The sequence below is a fragment of the Pygocentrus nattereri genome, chromosome 3 (genome assembly GCF_015220715.1).
Source record: "Pygocentrus nattereri isolate fPygNat1 chromosome 3, fPygNat1.pri, whole genome shotgun sequence".
Taxonomy (NCBI): Eukaryota; Metazoa; Chordata; class Actinopteri; order Characiformes; family Serrasalmidae; genus Pygocentrus; species Pygocentrus nattereri.
The window spans coordinates 41,408,116-41,429,497 of NC_051213.1; the positions used below are offsets into that span (position 1 = coordinate 41,408,116).

General features: G+C 39.3%; 1 protein-coding gene across 3 annotated transcripts in view; it reads right to left on the bottom strand.

Moving 5' to 3' along the window:
* Positions 1-21,382, bottom strand: part of dnah5l (dynein, axonemal, heavy chain 5 like) — a 99,386-nt gene that overhangs the window by 31,649 nt on the left and 46,355 nt on the right. For all 3 annotated transcript variants that reach the window (XM_037537169.1, XM_037537170.1, XM_037537171.1), the window contains exons 38-52: positions 18,934-19,062; positions 17,018-17,233; positions 15,472-15,618; positions 15,180-15,352; positions 12,615-12,793; positions 11,669-11,856; positions 10,881-11,075; positions 7,832-7,966; positions 7,474-7,663; positions 5,329-5,546; positions 4,915-5,226; positions 3,723-3,812; positions 2,594-2,830; positions 2,112-2,279; positions 682-888 (exon numbers count right to left, since the gene is read on the bottom strand). In XM_037537169.1, coding sequence (XP_037393066.1) covers positions 682-888; positions 2,112-2,279; positions 2,594-2,830; positions 3,723-3,812; positions 4,915-5,226; positions 5,329-5,546; positions 7,474-7,663; positions 7,832-7,966; positions 10,881-11,075; positions 11,669-11,856; positions 12,615-12,793; positions 15,180-15,352; positions 15,472-15,618; positions 17,018-17,233; positions 18,934-19,062 — 2,784 coding nt within the window. The remainder of the gene's footprint in view (positions 1-681; positions 889-2,111; positions 2,280-2,593; positions 2,831-3,722; positions 3,813-4,914; positions 5,227-5,328; positions 5,547-7,473; positions 7,664-7,831; positions 7,967-10,880; positions 11,076-11,668; positions 11,857-12,614; positions 12,794-15,179; positions 15,353-15,471; positions 15,619-17,017; positions 17,234-18,933; positions 19,063-21,382) is intronic.

Here is a 21,382-nt window from a genome sequence, read left to right on the forward strand (position 1 = left end):
CCCTATATTTAGAAAGACATTCTGTTAAATATAGGAATTCAAGTCACTTTTTATTAATGCTTAAAACCTTTAATGACCCAAATACAGATGTGTTTACAAGAATTTGGTCATACAAATGTATATAATATATTCATTTGATTCATGACATCATTCATTTACTCTTTCATTTACAGTATTAATGAAGAACCTTACTGACCCTGTAGTCATCATTTATAATGTATTCTTTTGCCCAGTAGTTAAAGTAGTATTTAAACCTGGAAGTACAGTAAGTGAAAAATACAAACATTTGCTCGCTGGTCAAACATCTTGTGAAAATGTTCATCTGCAGATATAAACATTTTTTTGTTTATTTTTCATTTCATTAAATCATTTCGATTTTTCCCTTGAAAATGTAGCGTTAGAGCAAATGTGTTCACATTACAACTGCTTGAGAAAAGATTCAAGCCTTGTCCTCCAAAAAACACATATTTCAAGTGTGCTAGTACTATAGTATGGAAAGATCGGCTCCCTCTTAAAGCTACACGTGGCTCCTTAAGAACATACTGTCATCAAGTGAAACACTGGCATGTTACAGAGAGGGTGTGTAACTACAGTGTACTGCATGAGTTGAAGCCTTAATGTGGAGGCAGCACCTTCACTCTTTATTTCCAGTAAATGCAGTTTCACTTCTGACTAGCTTACCTGGTCTCCCCACTCGTTGATTACTGGCATGTTGATATCATCAATAAAAACAGTCATCTTTTTTCCTGCAGGTGGTCCATATGTTGTGCCCATGCGCTTGTCTATGTAGCTCTCAATGGTTTGCTGAAACATGCTTGGAAGGGTGGCTGAGGAAAAGTTCAGGCTTTTGCTCAGGTGTGTCTCAGGGTCATACTTGCTGGTATAGCCCTGCAGAAAGGGAAGCACAGTTTATTCCTGACCAAAAATGACGACAACATTTTTCATCTCACCTCAAGCACTTACGTTAATGAACTAGTGCAGGGCTGTCAAAGACTAGCACTTCCCTCTTTGCTGACAATTACATCGGGTCAAATGTGTTTGATGAGGCACAACGCTACAATATAAAGTGGTTCTGCGCACCAAGACTGGGTCTGACGTAAATGAAGCAGTGACCTTATTTTCACATCTCCTGCCTGACACTGCCGCTGTTTTCTGAACCAGGTAATTATGTTTCCAGCACAGGCATACATGCCTCAGTCATTTGTGATTTAAAATGTTATTTGCACAGACAAATAATGGCAGCTGTCAAGGTTCTCAGTGACACTTCAATATGTCAACATGCTTGCACATAATTAACTAAGATCTGGGGCAGAATACCACACCCACTAAGCCCCCTGCCTTACAACATATCAAATCAAGACAGAAACCTGGCCACACTAAGGCTGAGGCAGGGCCAAGACTTAAATACAGAAATAAAAAGAATTAAAAAAAAATATATATATATGTATATATATATATATATATATATATATATATACACACACACACACACGCACACAATAACATGCTAATCTCCAGCAGCACTACTGTGTCTGATCCACTCGTACTAGCGCAACAGACACTAAAACACCACCAATACATCAGTGCACTGCAGTGCTGAGAATGATCCACCACCCAAATTGGGTTTTCATGTTCAAGCAACCAGACACAAGCCTAAGATCACCACACACAATGCCGAGCATCAATGGGAGCGATGTAAAGCACACCACCTTTAGACTCAGGGCAGTGAAAACATGTTTGCAGGTGTGATGAATCATGCCTCAGCATGTGACAGTCTGAATGGTAAATCTGGGTTTGGCAGATACCGGGGGGGAACACTGCCTGCCTGAAGGCATAAGCTTTGGTAGAAGAGAAATAATGATCTGGGGGCTGTTGTTCTTGGATTAGGCCCCTTCCTCTTTCAGCATGACACTGCAAGTGTGCACAAACTGAAGTCCACAAATGGTTTGCAGAGTTTGGTATGGAAAAACCTGACTGGGACATTTGGGGAACTTAATGACTTAACATCCAATAATTATGACCTAGTTTCTCAAAATTATGAGAAGGTTTTCATTACAGTTTCACTAATTTTGTCGCAGGCTGAGACTATAAAAACAGCAAGGCGAAGGTACCTTGATCATGACAGTCTTGCCAGTCCCCTGTTCTCCAATCAGCAGCACTGCTTTGCCTTGTTTCATGATGGTTTGCAGAAGAAAGTCTGTCCGTGTGTTATCCACATTTGGCACAAGAATAGAAGCATATTCAGGGACAGAGTCTTTAGGATAGTGATAATCTGGCACCTAAAAAAAACATCAATTCAAAGTTTAGTGTAAAAAAAGTTGGAAAAAGTTAAATCAATGAATTACACAGCAATACTCATCAGGAAAGAGGATTTTAGGCTTACCTTACTAAGTGAAAGACTAGCGCAGCAAGCTGGCATTATTTAGTGCAGCTATACAGTGGCTGATATGATGGCTGATCTTGCTGTATTTTAATTGGCTGTCTTAGTTTGTATAGTTTATTTAGCTATACAAAACATCACAACTTTAACTTTTAAACTAACAATTCTGAATACCACATTTATTCCATGTAAGTAAGTGTTAAAAAAAATGACCTTCATTGACCATGGGTTCCATTCGCCAGTCTCACTGACCACAAATTCAAAAATGGTCTGATCTTCTTGTGTGTTGGGCAGGTCAAGCACAGCTGGGTGATTTCTGAGGAACATCTCCATTTTAGATCGATCCTCTAGTTCCAGCACTGCGCCCACAGACCACATCACAGCAAACACAAACAGACGACCAATATAAGCTGCTGTCAATTGTTTTTCCTCTCCTGCAGACAACAGGCCCTGTAAAAAAACAAATTCCAAAATAAAAATATTAGTCAGTAATAAAATCAGATCTTCTTCAGATCTTGGAATATCCTATGTCAGAACTGCTTGTGGTGGCTCAGCACCTTACTAAGAATATATGATGCACTGTATAGTAGTATGACAATTTATGGTAACACTAACATGTAACATTTATTGAGATACTTAATGTAAAATCCTTCTAGCCATGCAAAATTAGCTGAATGCATTTTTCTATTGCCTAAATGTTTAACTCACAAACAATTCTCGATCTGTTGGTTTACATCACACCTGAGTGATCAGTCTATACATCCAGTCAATGTACTCCCTGAACACAACAGTATGGCGTACCCCAAGGCTTTGTTGTAGGGCCACAGCTATATCTTAATTTGATTTGGCAATTATTTGTAAGTGCAACATGTAAGAAACTTACTGAGAATGGTTCACAATGATGGTGACAGGAACTAGATAAATGAAGATGATGTTCTAAAAGCTCCCTCACAGAACAGAAAGTTATTCTATGATATGTTTAGAGTATGCTGCCTTACACCTGAGATATGTTTTCAAAACGTTTGAGGTAAGATTTTGGCCTAAAACATTTTTTAAATACAGGGTGTTATAAGACAAAATAGTCCCAAATATTTTTTTTTCCAGATTTACCACTATTTTACATCATCAACATTACATATAAAAACTCAAAGAGACACATGTAGCTTCACTAATGGTTTTAGATATATTTGCACTGTAGACATGGCACACCCTGGTTCCTATCACCACCATGGCAAAATACTATGGCATCTAGTCTCTGAGCATGAGTTCATTCCTTTATCATATCCTTTACCATATCACTGTATTAGTTAGAACAGAAGATCAAATGTGGTGTCAGACTTGCCTGTAAAAGATCAATAGTCTGTTTGATATACATGCACTCTAGAAGCTGCATTTTGGGGGAAACTGCAGTGAAAACAAAATTCATCAGGTCCTGTTGAAACATACAAATAAGTAATCAGCAGAACAACACTTGCTGTATTTGGCAAAAGTGAGAGATGGGTTCTATTTTCTACAAACCCAGATATCTGCATCACCTGTGGTCACATGGAAAAAGCTACAGAGCCATAGCAAAGACCGTAAACACACCTGTCCATACAATTGGTTAGATAATTGTTTCCATATAAGATTTGCATCAGACTAATAATAAAAAACGGTAATAAAGAAGCCAGGAGTCATTAAAAAAACTTGCAGCACAGCCTGAAAGCAGCTTGAACAGTTACAAAGTGAACAATATGCAAAGAACTACAGTGCAATCACCACTGTTCTTACGCCCTACGTAAAACCCATCTGCCTAAAAAGAAGCACAGACATGCACATCTAAAATCTGCACAGAAGCATTCTGACAAATTAGAACTGTCTTAGAACAAAGTATTTGGGTTAGACAAAACACAAATAGAACTCCTTGCCAATAATTCAGCTCTCATTCGTAAATTCCAGCACGAGTGGTTACAGTAGGCACCAGTGGTTACAGTAGTTGCCTTTGCCAGAGATTCAGTCTCAACAACCTCCACCACTGATGAATCGCCAGAAGCCTCTGATGCTGAATTCAAACCTGGAATAGCTGGGCTAACCTGGGCTTATTACATTTCTTTGTTTTCAACTTGCTTTTAAAGTTTTACTTTTACAGACCCTCCACCTGCTGTGAAACACTGGCCTCACCACTTGCAGATCCAGACCAAGCCCTTCCCAGCTTTCCTGTCCTGGCCTTGAATTCTAGCAGCTGTTTTACACTGACTTTGCCACTAATAAGGTGTGCTGTCCTGGCCTTGCATCCCAGTGGCTGTGTTACTCTTGTGTGCCTTCTCTCCTAGAAGTTTTAATGCTGTAGCCCTGTTAACCTTTAGCTCTGCATTCCTAGCCTGGAGCGCGGCCCTCTGACTGAAGACTGCAAAGCTAGCTTGCCACTATCTCACAACTTATTTGATCAAACCATTTTTGTATATTTGTAATTCAGATGACCAAAATTTTAGATAATAAATGTGGTAATGAGCTCATGCACCCTCATTTTTAGAGACGTCAGTATTAACACTCACCTGATAGACAGAGTTAAAACAGCTCAGAAGCACTTCCGCCTGTGATGTTAGAATTTTCTTTAGCCAGGCCTCCAAAATGGGCTTCCAGTTCAGCACAGAGGAGCTCATGAAGACCATGCCATTACGCGACACAGTGGCTGGAGATGCATTATCTATATTGTGAGGCTCAAACACCACTTTACAGTTAGGAGCCATTGGGATTCGGTCTCCATTAGCCAGTGTTAGGGTCTTATTGTCATCTAAGACTGAGTTGAGGTTTTCAATCCATACAGCATCTACTGGTCCATCTAGAACAATCCATATGTATTCCCCCTGAAGAGATATTTGTTAGTCTCAGTCAAAATAATGTAAGTATTCTCATGCTTAATGAAATGAAGTATCAATAGCTGTGCCAAGCACAAATAATCGTCCTACCTTCTTTGCTTTTAGAGTCTTTCTCCACAGTGTAGAGAACACTCCATCTGTCCAGTCATTTGTGGTCACATCCAGAGTGCCAAACATCTGGGAAGCTGTGATAGCCTTGGGGTTCATTCTCATTTCTTTGTGAGGAGTGCCACAGTCTGTCATAGCCTTTAGGAGGGTATGAATGCAGGTCGTCTTCCCTGTTCCACTGGGGCCAAGGGTCATCATACCTACCAAAAAGTATTGAACAGTCTGTTGTATTGTTGACTTTTGAGGTTCCAGACTGGCCTTTTAAGAATAATTGCACCAAAATAGATTAATATATAGGTGTCAATCATGATTTACCAATATAAAATGTGATTTTGTTGCAGTTTTGAAAGTATACAGCCATATTATGCTGGGATTTGGGAAATTTAGTCTAATAAGTGATACTGTTTTGATCCCACAACTGGGGAAATTCCATCTCCGCATTTAACCCATCCATGCAAGTGAAACACCACACACACACTAGGGGGCAGTGAGCACACTTGCCCGGAGCGGTGGGCAGCCCTATCCACGGCGCCCGGGGAGCAATTGGGGGTTAGGTGTCCTGCTCAAGGACACCTCAGTCATGGACTGTCGGCGCTGGGGATTGAACCGGCAACCTTCCGGTCACAGGGCCAGATCCCTAACCTCCAGCCCACGACTGCCCCAAATATATATAATATAGCTCTACCATAAATTCTGGCCAATAATTCTGTCATGCTCTGACTTAGCTTACTAGCTTAAAGTCATCTGATCAGGCTATGGTGTCATATGATCAGACTATGGGGGATGAAGCATGAGCATAGGTATACTGATTCTTTTGTGGTTCGCACACTATACATACAAAACAAATATTGCCCCATGTGAGAAAGACATCAGAGCATCAATCGCCAGTATTTAAAAATTGTTGTGCTCAAATAATCAGATTCCCACCTATTAAGGGGGCCAACAAACCAAACAGAGAAACAGATTTGACTACAGTTTCTATTTGTAGAACTACAATGTGCACCTATTTGGTGGAGCAGATACAATTCACAATGAGTGTAGATACAAGGAGGTGTACTTAATGAAGTGGCCAGTCAGTATAAATACACTCCCTATGCAATTTATAAGTAAAACCTCCACAATCTACACTTATTGTCCATTTCATCAGCTCCAAGAGCTCCAGTAGCACTGCTGTGTCTGATTCACTCGTACCAGTGCAACACACACTAACATGCCTCCACCATGTCAGTGTCAATACAGTGCTGAGAATGATCCTCCACCCAAATAATACTTGCACTGTGGTGGTCTTGTGGGGGTCCTCACCACTAAGGAACAGGGTGAAAGGGGCTAACATAGTATGCAGAGAAACAGATGGACTACAGTTTGTAATTGTAGAACTATAAAGTGCATCTATATGATAAATGGAGCTAATAAAATGGAGGGGTGTTCCTAATTAAGTGTTTGGTGAGTGTTTATATAGATACATTTTTTTTTTTACATAGTATACATTTTTCTAGATTTTGCCCGTTTCTGACACTGAATACATTTAGATAACTAAAAGTTAGGAGTGTCTCTAACTACATGGTTCTAATACTGTGACAAAGTCAGTTATTAATAACTGAAGTTAAAAGCAGTGGTGTGCTATGATCTCCCAAGGCAGTGAGAAACTGTGGCCAATAGGTATATTTAGTAAATATTAATACAGGCCTAATAGTAGTCAGCATCATATATAGTCTAATACTTCTTGAAGATGTGAGTTAACTGCAAAGTGTAGCACGTTATAAGGTGCAGAGTGATCTAAGATGGGCAGAGGTAAGGTGTAGGGATTCAGGGTGATCACTTGTCATTACATAATTATATGCTTTAATGCAAAATTGGGAAGAGTAAGTTAGCGGGAAGTGGCATATGCATACAGATGCTTTTGACAACTGAAAATTGATGCCAGTATCCAAGTCTTTGCTCAAACAATGTCATCTAATACCATGAAAATGAAGCTTCAACTTGCATTTGTGAAAAAATCTGCCATATCGGAAAACTACAGCCTATATCACTTGGACATGGCCTTAATATATTGCTGTCAGCTTTCATGAGTAACATGAATTCAATTCATGTTGGCTCTAAATAAGCACAGTAGCAGTCATGACTCACCATGTCTCACTCGTTGTGTCTCATAGAGCTGCACTAGTTTGAGTACCCATGGCTGGTGGGCGATGAGACCTGCTTCCTCAGCCTGTTTGCATATAGCAGCCTCCAAATCAGGGTAACCAGCCTTATCCAGGCTGATTCCCGGAAATAAATCATTAATCAGACTCATGAAGAGAGGCTCATCTTCATCCACCTAAATAAAGGGGACAGAAACAAGAAGAATATGAATGGGTTCCTATTAAATTTTGTTGTACTGTAAATGTTGCTGGTCAGTTGGTGAGAAGGCAGATGTAAACATGGATAATGCAGGCTACAAAGCTCAGTTTGGATGAATTAAATCAGGGATTATTCATTTTGATACCAATTTGGAGATGTTCATGTCACGCAACACCCTCATGACAACAGTCGTCTCTGACTCTGATGGGTTGGATCGCTTCACTGCTCCCAGGGTCCTCAAAACGGATAGGATGTTGCGTAGGCCGAAGTCATAATGAACCTATGTACACATTATTAAATGCACAGCAATCAGAAAGCATTGACTGTTTTGTGGTTCTTTGTAGATGATTAATAAACTCCTAACAGATTATCAGTAACACATCAGCAACATATGAGTGAAGTAGCAGTGGTGAAGCATCTAAATACATTAAAGTAAACATTGTGTAGATGTACTGTTATGACATTAATTACATTGAGTAGATGTATTGTTAATGTTACTTCTGTTATGCAAACCTGGCCTTACCTACCTTACTAAAACCAATCTTACCAAATCCTAACCCTCATCCTGACCCTAATCCTAACCCTAACCTTACCCAACCATACCCAAAACCTAGCCCTCATCCTGACCCTAATCCTAACCCTAACCTTACCCAACCATACCCAAAACCTAACCCTCACCTTGACCCTAATCCTAACCCTACCCTTACCCAACCATACCCAAAACCTAACCCTCACCTTGACCCTAATCCTAACTCTAACCTTACCCAACCATACCCAAAACCTAACCCTCACCTTGACCCTAATCCTAACCCTAACCTTACCCAACCATACCCAAAACCTAACCCTCACCTTGACCCTAATCCTAACCCTAACCTTACCCAACCACACCCAAAACCTAACCCTCACCTTGACCCTAATCCTAACCCTAACCTTACCCAACCATACCCAAAACCTAACCCTCATCCTGACCCTAATCCTAACCCTAACCTTACCCAACCATACCCAAAACCTAACCCTCACCTTGACCCTAATCCTAACCCTAACCTTACCCAACCATACCCAAAACCTAGCCCTCATCCTGACCCTAATCCTAACCCTAACCTTACCCAACCATACCCAAAACCTAACCCTCACCTTGACCCTAATCCTAACCCTACCCTTACCCAACCATACCCAAAACCTAACCCTCACCTTGACCCTAATCCTAACTCTAACCTTACCCAACCATACCCAAAACCTAACCCTCACCTTGACCCTAATCCTAACCCTAACCTTACCCAACCATACCCAAAACCTAACCCTCACCTTGACCCTAATCCTAACCCTAACCTTACCCAACCACACCCAAAACCTAACCCTCACCTTGACCCTAATCCTAACCCTAACCTTACCCAACCATACCCAAAACCTAACCCTCATCCTGACCCTAATCCTAACCCTAACCTTACCCAACCATACCCAAAACCTAACCCTCACCTTGACCCTAATCCTAACCCTAACCTTACCCAACCATACCCAAAACCTAACCCTCACCTTGACCCTAATCCTAACCCTAACCTTACCCAACCACACCCAAAACCTAACCCTCACCTTGACCCTAATCCTAACTCTAACCTTACCCAACCATACCCAAAACCTAACCCTCACCTTGACCCTAATCCTAACCCTAACCTTACCCAACCATACCCAAAACCTAACCCTCACCTTGACCCTAATCCTAACCCTAACCTTACCCAACCATACCCAAAACCTAACCCTCACCTTGACCCTAATCCTAACTCTAACCTTACCCAACCATACCCAAAACCTAACCCTCACCTTGACCCTAATCCTAACCCTACCCTTACCCAACCATACCCAAAACCTAACCCTCACCTTGACCCTAATCCTAACCCTAACCTTACCCAACCATACCCAAAACCTAACCCTCACCTTGACCCTAATCCTAACCCTAACCTTACCCAACCATACCCAAAACCTAACCCTCACCTTGACCCTAATCCTAACCCTAACCTTACCCAACCACACCCAAAACCTAACCCTCACCTTGACCCTAATCCTAACCCTAACCTTACCCAACCATACCCAAAACCTAACCCTCACCTTGACCCTAATCCTAACCCTAACCTTACCCAACCATACCCAAAACCTAACCCTCACCTTGACCCTAATCCTAACCCTAACCTTACCCAACCATACCCAAAACCTAACCCTCACCTTGACCCTAATGAGGACATCTCTGTTACCAGGGTGCACTTACTGTTACATATACACAAATCAAATTGTTCATTTCATCTTTTTGATTTATTTGTGTTTACTTTTTATTGTCCTGTGTCTAATGTTCGTATACTATATACATTTTGGATGGTCTACTGACTATACTTATCGCCAGTGGTGCACAGTAATGAAGTAAATGTAATTCGTTATTGTACTTGTACAATATTGTACGGTATTGTAGGAGTTTTTTCATGTATCTAAACTTTACTGAAGTTCTTCCATTTTCGACTAGTTAATAACATTCTATTAAAATATTGGTGTTACAAGAGTGACACTGTAGTATTTTCACCTAAAATTACATAATAAAGCAGAAAGAGTCTTGTTACAAAAATGATAATAGGACATTAGTCATAATTGATCTTTTAGTACTTTTACTTTCGATACTTTAGTACATTTGAAGGCAAATACTTTTGTACTTTTGTTCAAGTGAAGGTCTAAAGGGAGGAACTTCTACTTGTACTGGAGTAATTTTTTACCTTGGGTATCTGTACTTTAACTCAAGTACATGGTTTGTGTACTTCGTCCACTGCTGTTTATTGCACTTACTGACTTTTCAACTGCAGCTGCTGCTGTTAAATGTGGTACCATGCATAGCACACACAGCACACAGTTCAGTAGCGTTTCACAGTGGTGGTACTATCCACTGTCCCAAGTAGTCTGATATTATAAACGATATACATAAAAACTTTTTTTACCACCACTGTAAAAAAAACACTCTAAAGAATGAGTAAGCTTCTCTACAGTGAACCACTTCGATATCAAACCTGCTCCAAATGACTCTGTTTACATCTCAACAGTTGAGCTATTGCAAATGGCACGCTAAGAAGTCAAGGATACGCATTAAAATGCATTTCAGTACTTTTGAAGAGAACAGCAGAAGACACGAAGCAGTTTAGTTGTTTCTGCAGGTAGCGCACCTGTTTGGAGAGCTGCTCCTCACACAGTTTGTAAAGGGTGTAAAATTTGCGGCTGAGCACTTGGTTGTCTCTGAAGCCAGCACTAGCAAGTTTGACTCTCATAATGATGGCTCGATCGGGCACCATCATGGCTACCGTGCGGAACTGAATCTTCAGGTTCTCAGGCAGCTCCTGTCGTCCAGCATACCCTGGATTCTGTAATATGAGAGGACAACGGGATGTGACCTTACTGTCAAGAAAGCTTATGATCAGATTCAGCATATGTTCACGATATGTAGACCAACCAAAACTGGTCTCACTTTAAAGCTGCAGTAGGTAACCCTCATAAAAATAACTATTTGTCAAAGTTGCTAAAACTGCCACTCTGTCCTGACAGTAGTACATGAGACAGATAATCTGCAAAAAATCTAAATAATCAAACCAAATAATCAGAGCTGATGTCGTTGCTGTCGGAAGAAGAGAACCTTGTATCTCCATTTCTGCTGTTTTTCAGTTTTTGACATAATGTGAAAATGCCCGTTGCCCTTTACATTGTGTGTGAATTTCATGATGAATGGATCAAAACAAACGGGCCAAACTGAGTTGGAAAAAAGTCTGGTTCCATCGAATTACACTGATGGTAGAGTAGGTTTTTCCTTCTCCTCTAAAGTTACCATTTTGGAGATATGAGGTTTTCTTCCGACAGCAGCGATATGTTACGCTTCACACTTTATGTACTGGAACACATTGTTAAAGTAACTATAAAATGTCAAACACATATTAAATCAAATTATAAACCGTGCACTGACCATAGTCAGGAAGATGCCAAACTCTTTGTCCATATCCACCACATCTCCATCAGTGAAGACAAACTGAGGCTTCTTGTTCTTTTTACACTGCAGGACGATGTAGATCTGCTGAGCAGCCACTGAGAGCACAGGCAGCTCAATGCGGTTAAACTCATCAAAGCAGCCCCAGGCGCCAGATTGAGCCAGTCCTTTCAGACAAATAAACATTTTGATGATAATGCATCATGAACTGCTATTAGGGGTGGTTAAAATATAATGATCATGATACTTCAAGACATTTCTGCGGTACACAATATGTTTCACAAAATGAAAAGGTTTGATCAGTTGGAACACACAAAAATAACCAGAAGTGCCAGATGTTTAAAATATCACATGTGGCCGGCGTAGGGTTCAACCTGGGGCTGAATTAATAATCAATCACATCATTTTTTCTTTTGGTAAACACTGAAAATGGGTCTCACAGAACCCAACACCAAACAAAGGTGCTCAGAAGGGATAGAAACAACATCCTGATAGTAGGGATGAAGAAATGCCCTGTTTATATACAACCAATTTGCATTTATACAAGTGGATTATTCCACTTTATGTATTATAATGAGTCTATGTTCACAGACTGTTATGACTTTCTCAAACTTAAAATTAGGAATATAAATGCAGGAGGTAGTTAGCCTATTCTGTTTTTGTTCTCTATGCATCTGTTTGTAAGTTTGTGGGAACATTTGAAAAACTAAGTTTTAAAAGAGGAGAAAACCAAATAAATGCTTTTTAGGTCATATCATTATGTTACAGGATATTGGTAAAGTAACTTGATGTTAGGCCTTGTCTGTATTTCTGCCTAAATTAGCATCTAGATCCTAGCAGCATTAAAAAGTTTTAGAAGGTCTTAACTCTAATTTTAAACAACAATTAATGACCAGTGTCTATTCAAATGTAAAAATAACCTCACCTTTGTAAATGCGCCCCAGTCCTCGGTAGTCCATCTGGTCGGAGCAATTGAAGACCACCACATATTTGCCCAGACAACGGCCCATATCTTTAGTTGTCTCAGTCTTTCCTGTTCCTGCTGGACCTGCAGGTGCTCCACCCATGCTCATGCCCAAGGCCTGGGACAGGGTGATGTAACATCTGTAACATAACAATTTTTTTTTTTACATATTTACCCAGTCTGGCATCCACACTCTCTGACTGTCACAGTCATGCTGTTGTAACACGTGCAGAATTTGGCTTGCCGTACTCATGTTGAAATATGCAAGGGCACCCTTGAAAAAGACGTCGTCTAGAAGGCAGCATATGTTGTTATATAATCAAAATATATATTTTTCAACATCAATGGCGCCTTTTTAATTTTATGCTAGCAACAATCTGTTTTTTTTCTTCTTCGGCCTGAAGAACGTCCATTATTTCCATAAACAATCTCCATAAACAACCATCTCCTCACAATATGCCCACTGTGCATCAGTCCATTTCAGGGAAGTTCAAAGTCAGAGAAGTCATTGGCATTTCTGAACACTGTTGTCATATGGCGTCTGCCGTGAATAGGACAGTCTTAACTAGTATTTGTGAATGCAGTGACGAGTGTTTAGTGATGACCATTTGTCAAGGTATTCTCAAGCCCATGTGTTGAAATAAATCACAGTGGTATGCCGTTTTCAATGCAGTGGACTCTGAGAGAACAAAGGTAATGTGCATTCAGTTGTGGTTTCCTTGTCCTTTATGCACAGATTTCTCCACATTCTCTGAATCTTTTAATGATATTATGCAGTGTAAGAGGATTAAATACCTAAAATCCTCACGCATTGCACTCCGGTTCTTTAAGGGATGAATTATTCACCGACACATTTTTTCCGCAAAGTGGCCTTGACCCATCCATTGTCATAAAGGACTAGGGCCTTTGTGGATGCTGCTTCAGACCAGGCATGACTGCCTGGCTTATTTAAGATGTTTTAAGACATTTCACAAAGGTCTTAAATCTTAAATTGTCTCATTTGTTGTGATATATTTTGCAGCTAGCAATTTTAGAACGAGGGTATATTTACAAAAAACAATGAAGGTAACAAGGTGAAATATAATCTTGGTAAAACAATATTCATAACACTTTCTATGAATGTCATATTTGTAAGCATCTATAAACATTAGCATTCATAAGTCATTATAAACATGGTTATAAATATTTATAAAAATGAATTACACTGAATTACACTTTACAGCTATGTTTATTACACATTATGATTTATTACTATAATGCATTATAAGTTATGTTAATAACATGTTATACTCTTCTTCTTCTTCTTTCGGCTGCTCCCTTTAGGGGTCGCCACAGCGGATCATCTGCCTCCATCTTGCCCTATCCACTGCCTCCTCTACTTTTACACCAACCATCTCCATGTCCACCTTCACTACATCCATAAACCTTCTCTGAGGTCTACCTCTTCTCCTTCTACCCGGCAGCTCCATCTCCAACATTCTTTGCCCAATATATCCACTATTCCTCCTCAACACATGTCCAAACCATCTCAACCTGGCCTCTCTGGCTTAATAACATGTTATACTGTCAGTGCCAAAAGTGAAGTAAAGACACATACAAAGTCTTTTTATGCCCTTCAACTCTGTAACCTTGACTCAGTAACACTACACTACAGCACAGAAGTGCACATTTCTGCTTGCATTCTATTGGATATGCAGTGTTAAGCCAAGCTAATGGTGGTGTACACTACCTTTCCAATATCGGGTGAAACACTATTGATGGCAGAAGTAGTTTAAACTGTAAAATCTGAAGCCTTTCATGTGCTTTATTCCGTATGTTTTAGTGTTTCAGTAAATTCCTCAGTAAATACTTCAACTTGAAGCCTAATTCGTAACACAGGAGGAGGCCTTAGCACAGAATGCTTCACTTAGAGCGGACAAAAACTTATGAGCTATTATAACTTGTTATGAACAGTATTAATGCACTATGTTAACAATGTATAATGCATAATAAGCATGGCTATAGCATGTAATCTATTTTTATAAATATTTATAGCCATGTTTATGATGCCTTATGAATGCATTATAACATATTAACATGCTATGTGTTTATAGATGCATACAAATGTGACATTCATAGAAAGGGTTACCACAATATCTTGTCTTTGTACTGCTTTCACTTTAATGCAAGTTAAAGTGTCAGTGCTTTCTCCTTGTATTTGAATTTCATCTACTTTCTTTTGCATGTGTGTCCTTCTTTGAAACTTACAATCATTAATTAAGCAACACCTTAATTGACCGAAGCTTACTGAGTAAGTGAATTTATTTAGATTAAGAAAAAACATGGTGTAAAAACTGGTGTCTTAACTACAAGCACAAAAAGTTTGTAAGAACTGTCTGTAAATATAACAGTCACTGTTACATCTAAATATTTTAATGATCAGCTTTAGCTCACCCCAGAAATTTTTTTTAAATTCAGAAAACGCTTTAATTACTTTGATTCCTAAGGCAAAACCTGAACATATCACCCCTCTGTCTTGCTCCTCACCTGTCAGTAAGAGGTGTTATGACCAGTCTGTCAGTGCAACCGAGGTACTCATTACAGTAATCAAACTCCACATCAGTTATCTGTATGATGCACCTGTCTGTATCTTCTACAAAGTAGAAACGTGACTGCTTCTGCCACTGGAAGTCTAATGGGGACCGGATGTTCATTCTTACCTGTAAACAAAGTACATATATATGTGTCATGCAAAGATCCTATAGTCTTCAGAAATGTTGCTTTACACAGTGCTTGCCTGTGTAATAAATAATTAGGAATGAATAAAAGATATCCTTACTAGATCATCAAATATATCCTTCTGGTGCACATGTATTGTTATCAGAGTTTCATACTTGGTTCTCTCCATCTTGGTCAGATCATGAGTGGTCATATCAATCAGTTCATTTAAAATGTCCAGAAATTTCTGGTTTGTTGTCTGCATGATCTGCAAAAATAACAATGAAATGTACACTACATAACAGGAAAATTGGGAAATACTGTATATCTCACTGAACATAACCATTGGTTCAAAAGTTTTGTACATTTGGTCAAGTAAGAAAGCTGTTTCAGAGCCCAAGCATGGTCCAGAAAAGCAATCCCGGGCCCTCCTAAAATGGAGATCACTTCGAGCAAACCTTGTATGTATGATTTGGTCCATTGGTACATGTCCATCTTGTTATGTTACTGGCTGTTTCACATTTTCATTGTGGTGCTGACAGAAAGCGGTTTAAGTGCTTGAACCGTGAGCATGGCAACAAAAGCATGTCTCACGCCTCCCTGCATGGCTAAAAATCTTCTAAAATGAGAGCAATATTCCTGCATGAGGACACACATCCATTAAGTGCTGTTCATTACCATCTGAGTGTTGGTGCCAGTAACTACACACCCCGATGACCAAAAACATTATGAGCACCTGCCTATATGCTGCTGGTCCTCCACATACAGCCAAATCACTTTCAACCTGCCGAGTCAAGACCTCTGAAGGTACCCTGTGGTATGCGGCACCAACACATTAGCAGCAGATCCTTTATGTCTTGTACACTGTAAGGTGGAACCGCCTTGAACAAGACTTGTTGATCCAGCACATCCCACAGATGCTCGATTGGATTGACATCTGGGGAATTTGGAGGCCAGGGCAACACCTTGAACTCTTCGTCATATTCCTCAAACCATTGCTGACCAATTAATCCAGTGTGACAGGGCAGAAAGATGCCGCTGTCATCAAGAAATATCACTGCCATAAAGGGATGTACCTATTCCACCACAATGTTTAGGTAGATGACACATGTCAAATTGACATCCCAAATGAATGCACAGACCCAGGGTTTCCCAAAGGATCACACTGCCTCTACTGGCATCTCTTCTTCCCACATTGCCATCACTGGTGCCATCACTTCCCCAGGTAAACGACACACATACTTCTGGCTGTCCACGTAGAGTAAAAAGAAAATCAAACCAGCCAAGCATTGTTCCAAGGTCCAGTTCTGACTTACCTGTTTTAAGATTAAGAGACCCATATTAGTCCCACAATGGGGAAATTCCACCTCCTCATTTGAGCCATCCATGCAGCAAAACACCACATACACAAGTGAGCAGTGAGCACACTTGCTCAGAGCGGTGAGCTGCCCTATCTGCAGCTTGGGAGCAGTTGGGGGTTAGGTGCCTTGCTCAAGGGCACTTCAGTCACATACTGTTGGCTCTGGGGATCGAACCGGCAACCTTCCGGTCACAGGGCCGTCTCCATGACTGGAGGTTAAGGAACCAGCCCTGTAGCTTGTAGTTTGTCTACCAAGTAAAATGTCTGAACAAAGTAAACGGCAGTTCAGCTTATGCGTTATCCATACCTTCTTGTCTGTCTTGCTGAGGCTGAGGGATTCCTCTGCATCTCTGGTCCAGATGAGCTGTATTCCCAGCAAGCCTACCTGAGCAGGGAACACCGACTGGAACTCTATGATCTTCAAGCCTGGGTCACTCACAGCCATGTAGGCTTTCCTGATAATGCTATGGATGGTCTTTCTCACTCCATCCAATAGCAGTCCGAGCCAAGCCTCCACATTTCCCTGAAAAAAAAAAAGAACATCAATGTGAAGGTGGCAGTATCCCTTCTCAAAAGCAACTTGAATGACTGAAACAATGTGCTGTTTTAATTGGTTGCACAGATTACATTGCATTACTGTATAGACTCTTGTATATACGAACAATGGAACACTTTAATTGTTTAATTATTTCTTGAATGTTTAAAGTCCTTTATGTTACTTCATATTTAACAAAATGGCATTTGCTTCAGAGAAAAAACTTTTTTTTTAAACATTGAACTGATGGAATAGTAGACTCTTTGTGTGGAGGAAATCTGGAAATTCCAGCCAGACTGCACTAAGGGTACTAAAAATACCAAAAAAAGGTAGAAAAGTCTGGGGCCATCGTTCCTACAGAGGTGTCACTTTAGTTGATTATTGGGATCATTTTCCTGTTATGTAGTGTTCTACAGAAAGCATAACATTTTCTGATGTAGCCGGTATCGTATGAAGATAGAGAGCAGTGGCAGAAAGGCAAGAAAAAAGCACTCGAGGTTTGTAGCATATTAATGCTCTCATGTAACACACACACACAAACATCTTCTAAGCCGCTTCTCCCTCAGGGTCGCGGGGGGTGCTGGAGTCTATCCCAGCTGTGCTCTCATGTAACTAACCACAGTATTAGCTGTTTCAAGCAATCATTTGCTTGCAAGCTCAGGGTCACACAGCGTCAAAATTCCTATAGTCTTCAGAAAGACAGTACTGGCCTGTGCAATAAACCTCATGACCTTATCATGACCCAATGTTAACAGCTGATGATGGTTTGCCATCTCCCTATTATCTCTATAAATAATTCCAAGACAAGACGCCATGTTAGAACACAATATAGCCTTGTATCACACGATAGACTGCACCAAATGCAATGCCATTATAGGGGTTCCTCTGATACAGAGTCCAAAGTCTGACTCCCAGGCCAAAATCAGCCCGCAGATTGGTTTTATATGGCTAATATGTTGCAACTGTTCCTTTCACTTGACGGTGGCAGCAGTACTGTAAACCTGCAATTAATGTACAGTTAACCTGGAAATTAATTTACTGAATGACATTTAGTCACAACTACACAAAAACAGTGCAGCTGACATATACATGTATACACATACATTACGAATCCTAGCATCAACAATACAAATTCAGCTGACAAAAAGGCAAAAAAACTGAAGCAGCTTTCAACCAGAGTGAATTCAGTAGTTTTTACAATAAATATTGCTTGGTCTATATCTTTGTGCTCTTGAATACCATATATTTAAAGTCATTTAGGAATTATACTCTGGCCCCTTCCACACCAGCATTCCAAAAGGATACCAAAACACACACTTTTTTATAGAAGTTCTAATTTCCAACATATGTGCAAGTTGCATAGTTACATGGTACATTGCCTTTGTATATGGTTGAATATTAAATTCAAAATTATGCCAGATGCCATGTCAATAAAATTAAATTTTACATTTTGGCACTATTTTTTTTACATGTAAAAAATAGTGTTTAGCTCTATGTGTGTTTTTTTTTTAAGTGGACTATGTAAATACCCACACAACTCAGTTTTGTGAAACTGTCCGTGCTTCCATACATTGCCAAAATTATTTGCAGCTAATTTCAAATAGTTGCAAATGATCTTAAAATGTATTGAATGTACATATTGCATGTAGATGCCTATTTTCAAGTACAAAATGAAACATAGACCTTACTTGGGCATTGATGGGTTCACTCAGGTCTACAGTCTCTCCCTCCTGTGACTGAAAGCTCAAGATCTGGTCGTAGTTCTTCTCATGAAACACAACTCTGTTCACATTATCGAAAAGATTCAGCAAATGACCCTGAAATAAACAAAGTAAAACAGAGGAGATTTCATGAGAAAGTCTCAGAGGACTGAGCGGTTGTTCATGGTAAAGTGGTGGAGACTGTAAAGCCATATAAATATTTTGGGAAAAGTTTTTGCATTAGGCACAGATCACATTTTTTCATGATTGTCACACAAAAAAAGTTTTAAAACCAAGAGACCAGGTGCTGCCCTAGAGCAAAGCAGTTGTAAACAGGTGTGGTTATATTGAATACATCATCAACAGAAGTGGTTAGACATACCACAGGGAAATCAAGTCAAATCAATTCCTCTCATTCCCTTTAAGAGCCAGGTGCATGCTAGCGACAGAGTGCTGCACTATTTTCCTAACAGCACAATGTCGCTAATTTGTGCAAAAAAGATGTTTTCCATTACTTTCATGGATACATTTCACCTCAACTTTCTACCAGTAAATGTTATGTTATTGCAAAAAATGCAATATGATAAAACACATCAATGGACAATAAGTAATTACTTTATAATCATGGCCATGAACAACAAAGTTCTATGAAAATCATAAAGCTTAAGCTTAAGCCCTTAATCTGTAGGTTTACCATGTAGTTATAGGGTCATTCTACAGAAACATCCACTTTTTTATTGATCCATAGGTGTCACTGATGTTACCGATCCTCATTGGAGTTACACATAAGAAAGGTAGCACCAGAGACAGTAACCTTTTTAATTAAAAAATGCATTTTGCAAAATGGCAACGACAGAGCGTCAAACCACATGTTGTCAGTCGTGGAATATCCACTAAAATATATACTTTAATCCATTTGTGTTCTATTCTTTTCCCAGTTATCCAAGAACAAAGTAGGTCGCACCAGTGACGTCAACTAAAAGCTTCATATGAAATCAGGAGCTAAATGAGAAAATTTCGGAGAACTGAAAGACACAGTGCTGTTCTTCATATATCTTCAGAAAGTAGGTAAAAGGAAGTCAAGTAATGTCATCTGTGTGATTTTTATTTCGAATAAGAGATTTTTTTGTTACGTGGTAACACCAGTGACACGACTCCTGGCGACAACTTTCATTATATATTCAATATATATATACAATATACAATATACAAAAATTTTATATATATATATACAATTTATTGGTTTCATTTGTTTTCTTTATATCATCTATTCCATATATTTCAGTCATGTATAGATTATTGTAATTAAATTGCAGGTAAATTTGCATTTACCTCAAATTATGGCACTGACTCTTCACACAACACTGTGAGGATGAGCACTTCTGAGGGGCTTGGAATTCTATTTAATTGATTGAAAAAACAATATTGCTAAATTGGGGCTCAAGAAGGTGTCATTGTTAAAATGACTTGTTTTATTTTAAAATATAAACAAATTATAACCCTAACATTTCAAGTGTTTTTCAAGTGAAATATATTTATAAACGCTAGGGACACAAAAATGGACGTTTCTGTAAAATGACCCTATCAGCCAGTAATTCAGTAATTACTGTAAATTATTCTATAGTAATTTAAGGGACTAAATGGGTACTCAACACAATACAGTGTTCACATACAGTTGTATACAAAATGTTTGGGCACTGCTGGGCAAATTACATATTTTGTTGATTTCTGATGTAAAAAAAAGTAAACATAACTTTTGCAGCAAATTATTTAACATCTTTTTTTCTGTATATGCTGCACTATACGTCTGAGAATTTGGAGACCTCTCAGGTGGATATGTGTAATTGCATAAAACGAATTAAAATGAAAACAAAAGGAACAAATCAAAGGGAACTCGGTCAAAACTTTGTGAATGAAATGCCTTCCTGGATGTAAATCAATTACCTACTGCCGTCATCCTTCTCAGTATAATGCTAGATTTGCATTTTAGGCCTTTTAACAAGCCCATCAAGCTGGACTTCCTTTTTGAGCCTATGTGAGTGATGCTAGTACATAAAAACATGATGTGGTCTAAAAAACCTCCTGCCAAATAGGACATGACTGCTCTGACTTCTGAAGCAATCTTTTGGGCTTTACAGGGCGCATATATTTTAGCATATATATTTTTTTCCTCCTGACTCATTATTGCTTCTTATATCAACTTAAACTAAATTTTACATTTTGATGCACAGTTACTTTGAAACAGAAACTAGAAAAAAAAAGTTTGTAAACCCTACTAAGTCAGTAACACCCAGCAAATATCACAGCTTGCTAACAGTCACCCATAATGCTTCTAGTTCTGCAGTATTCACTGGGCTGTCTTGCATGCATAGCATATTTAAGTTCTACCTGAGGATTTTTAATGGCACTGAAGTCAGGGTACTGTGAGGGACATTCA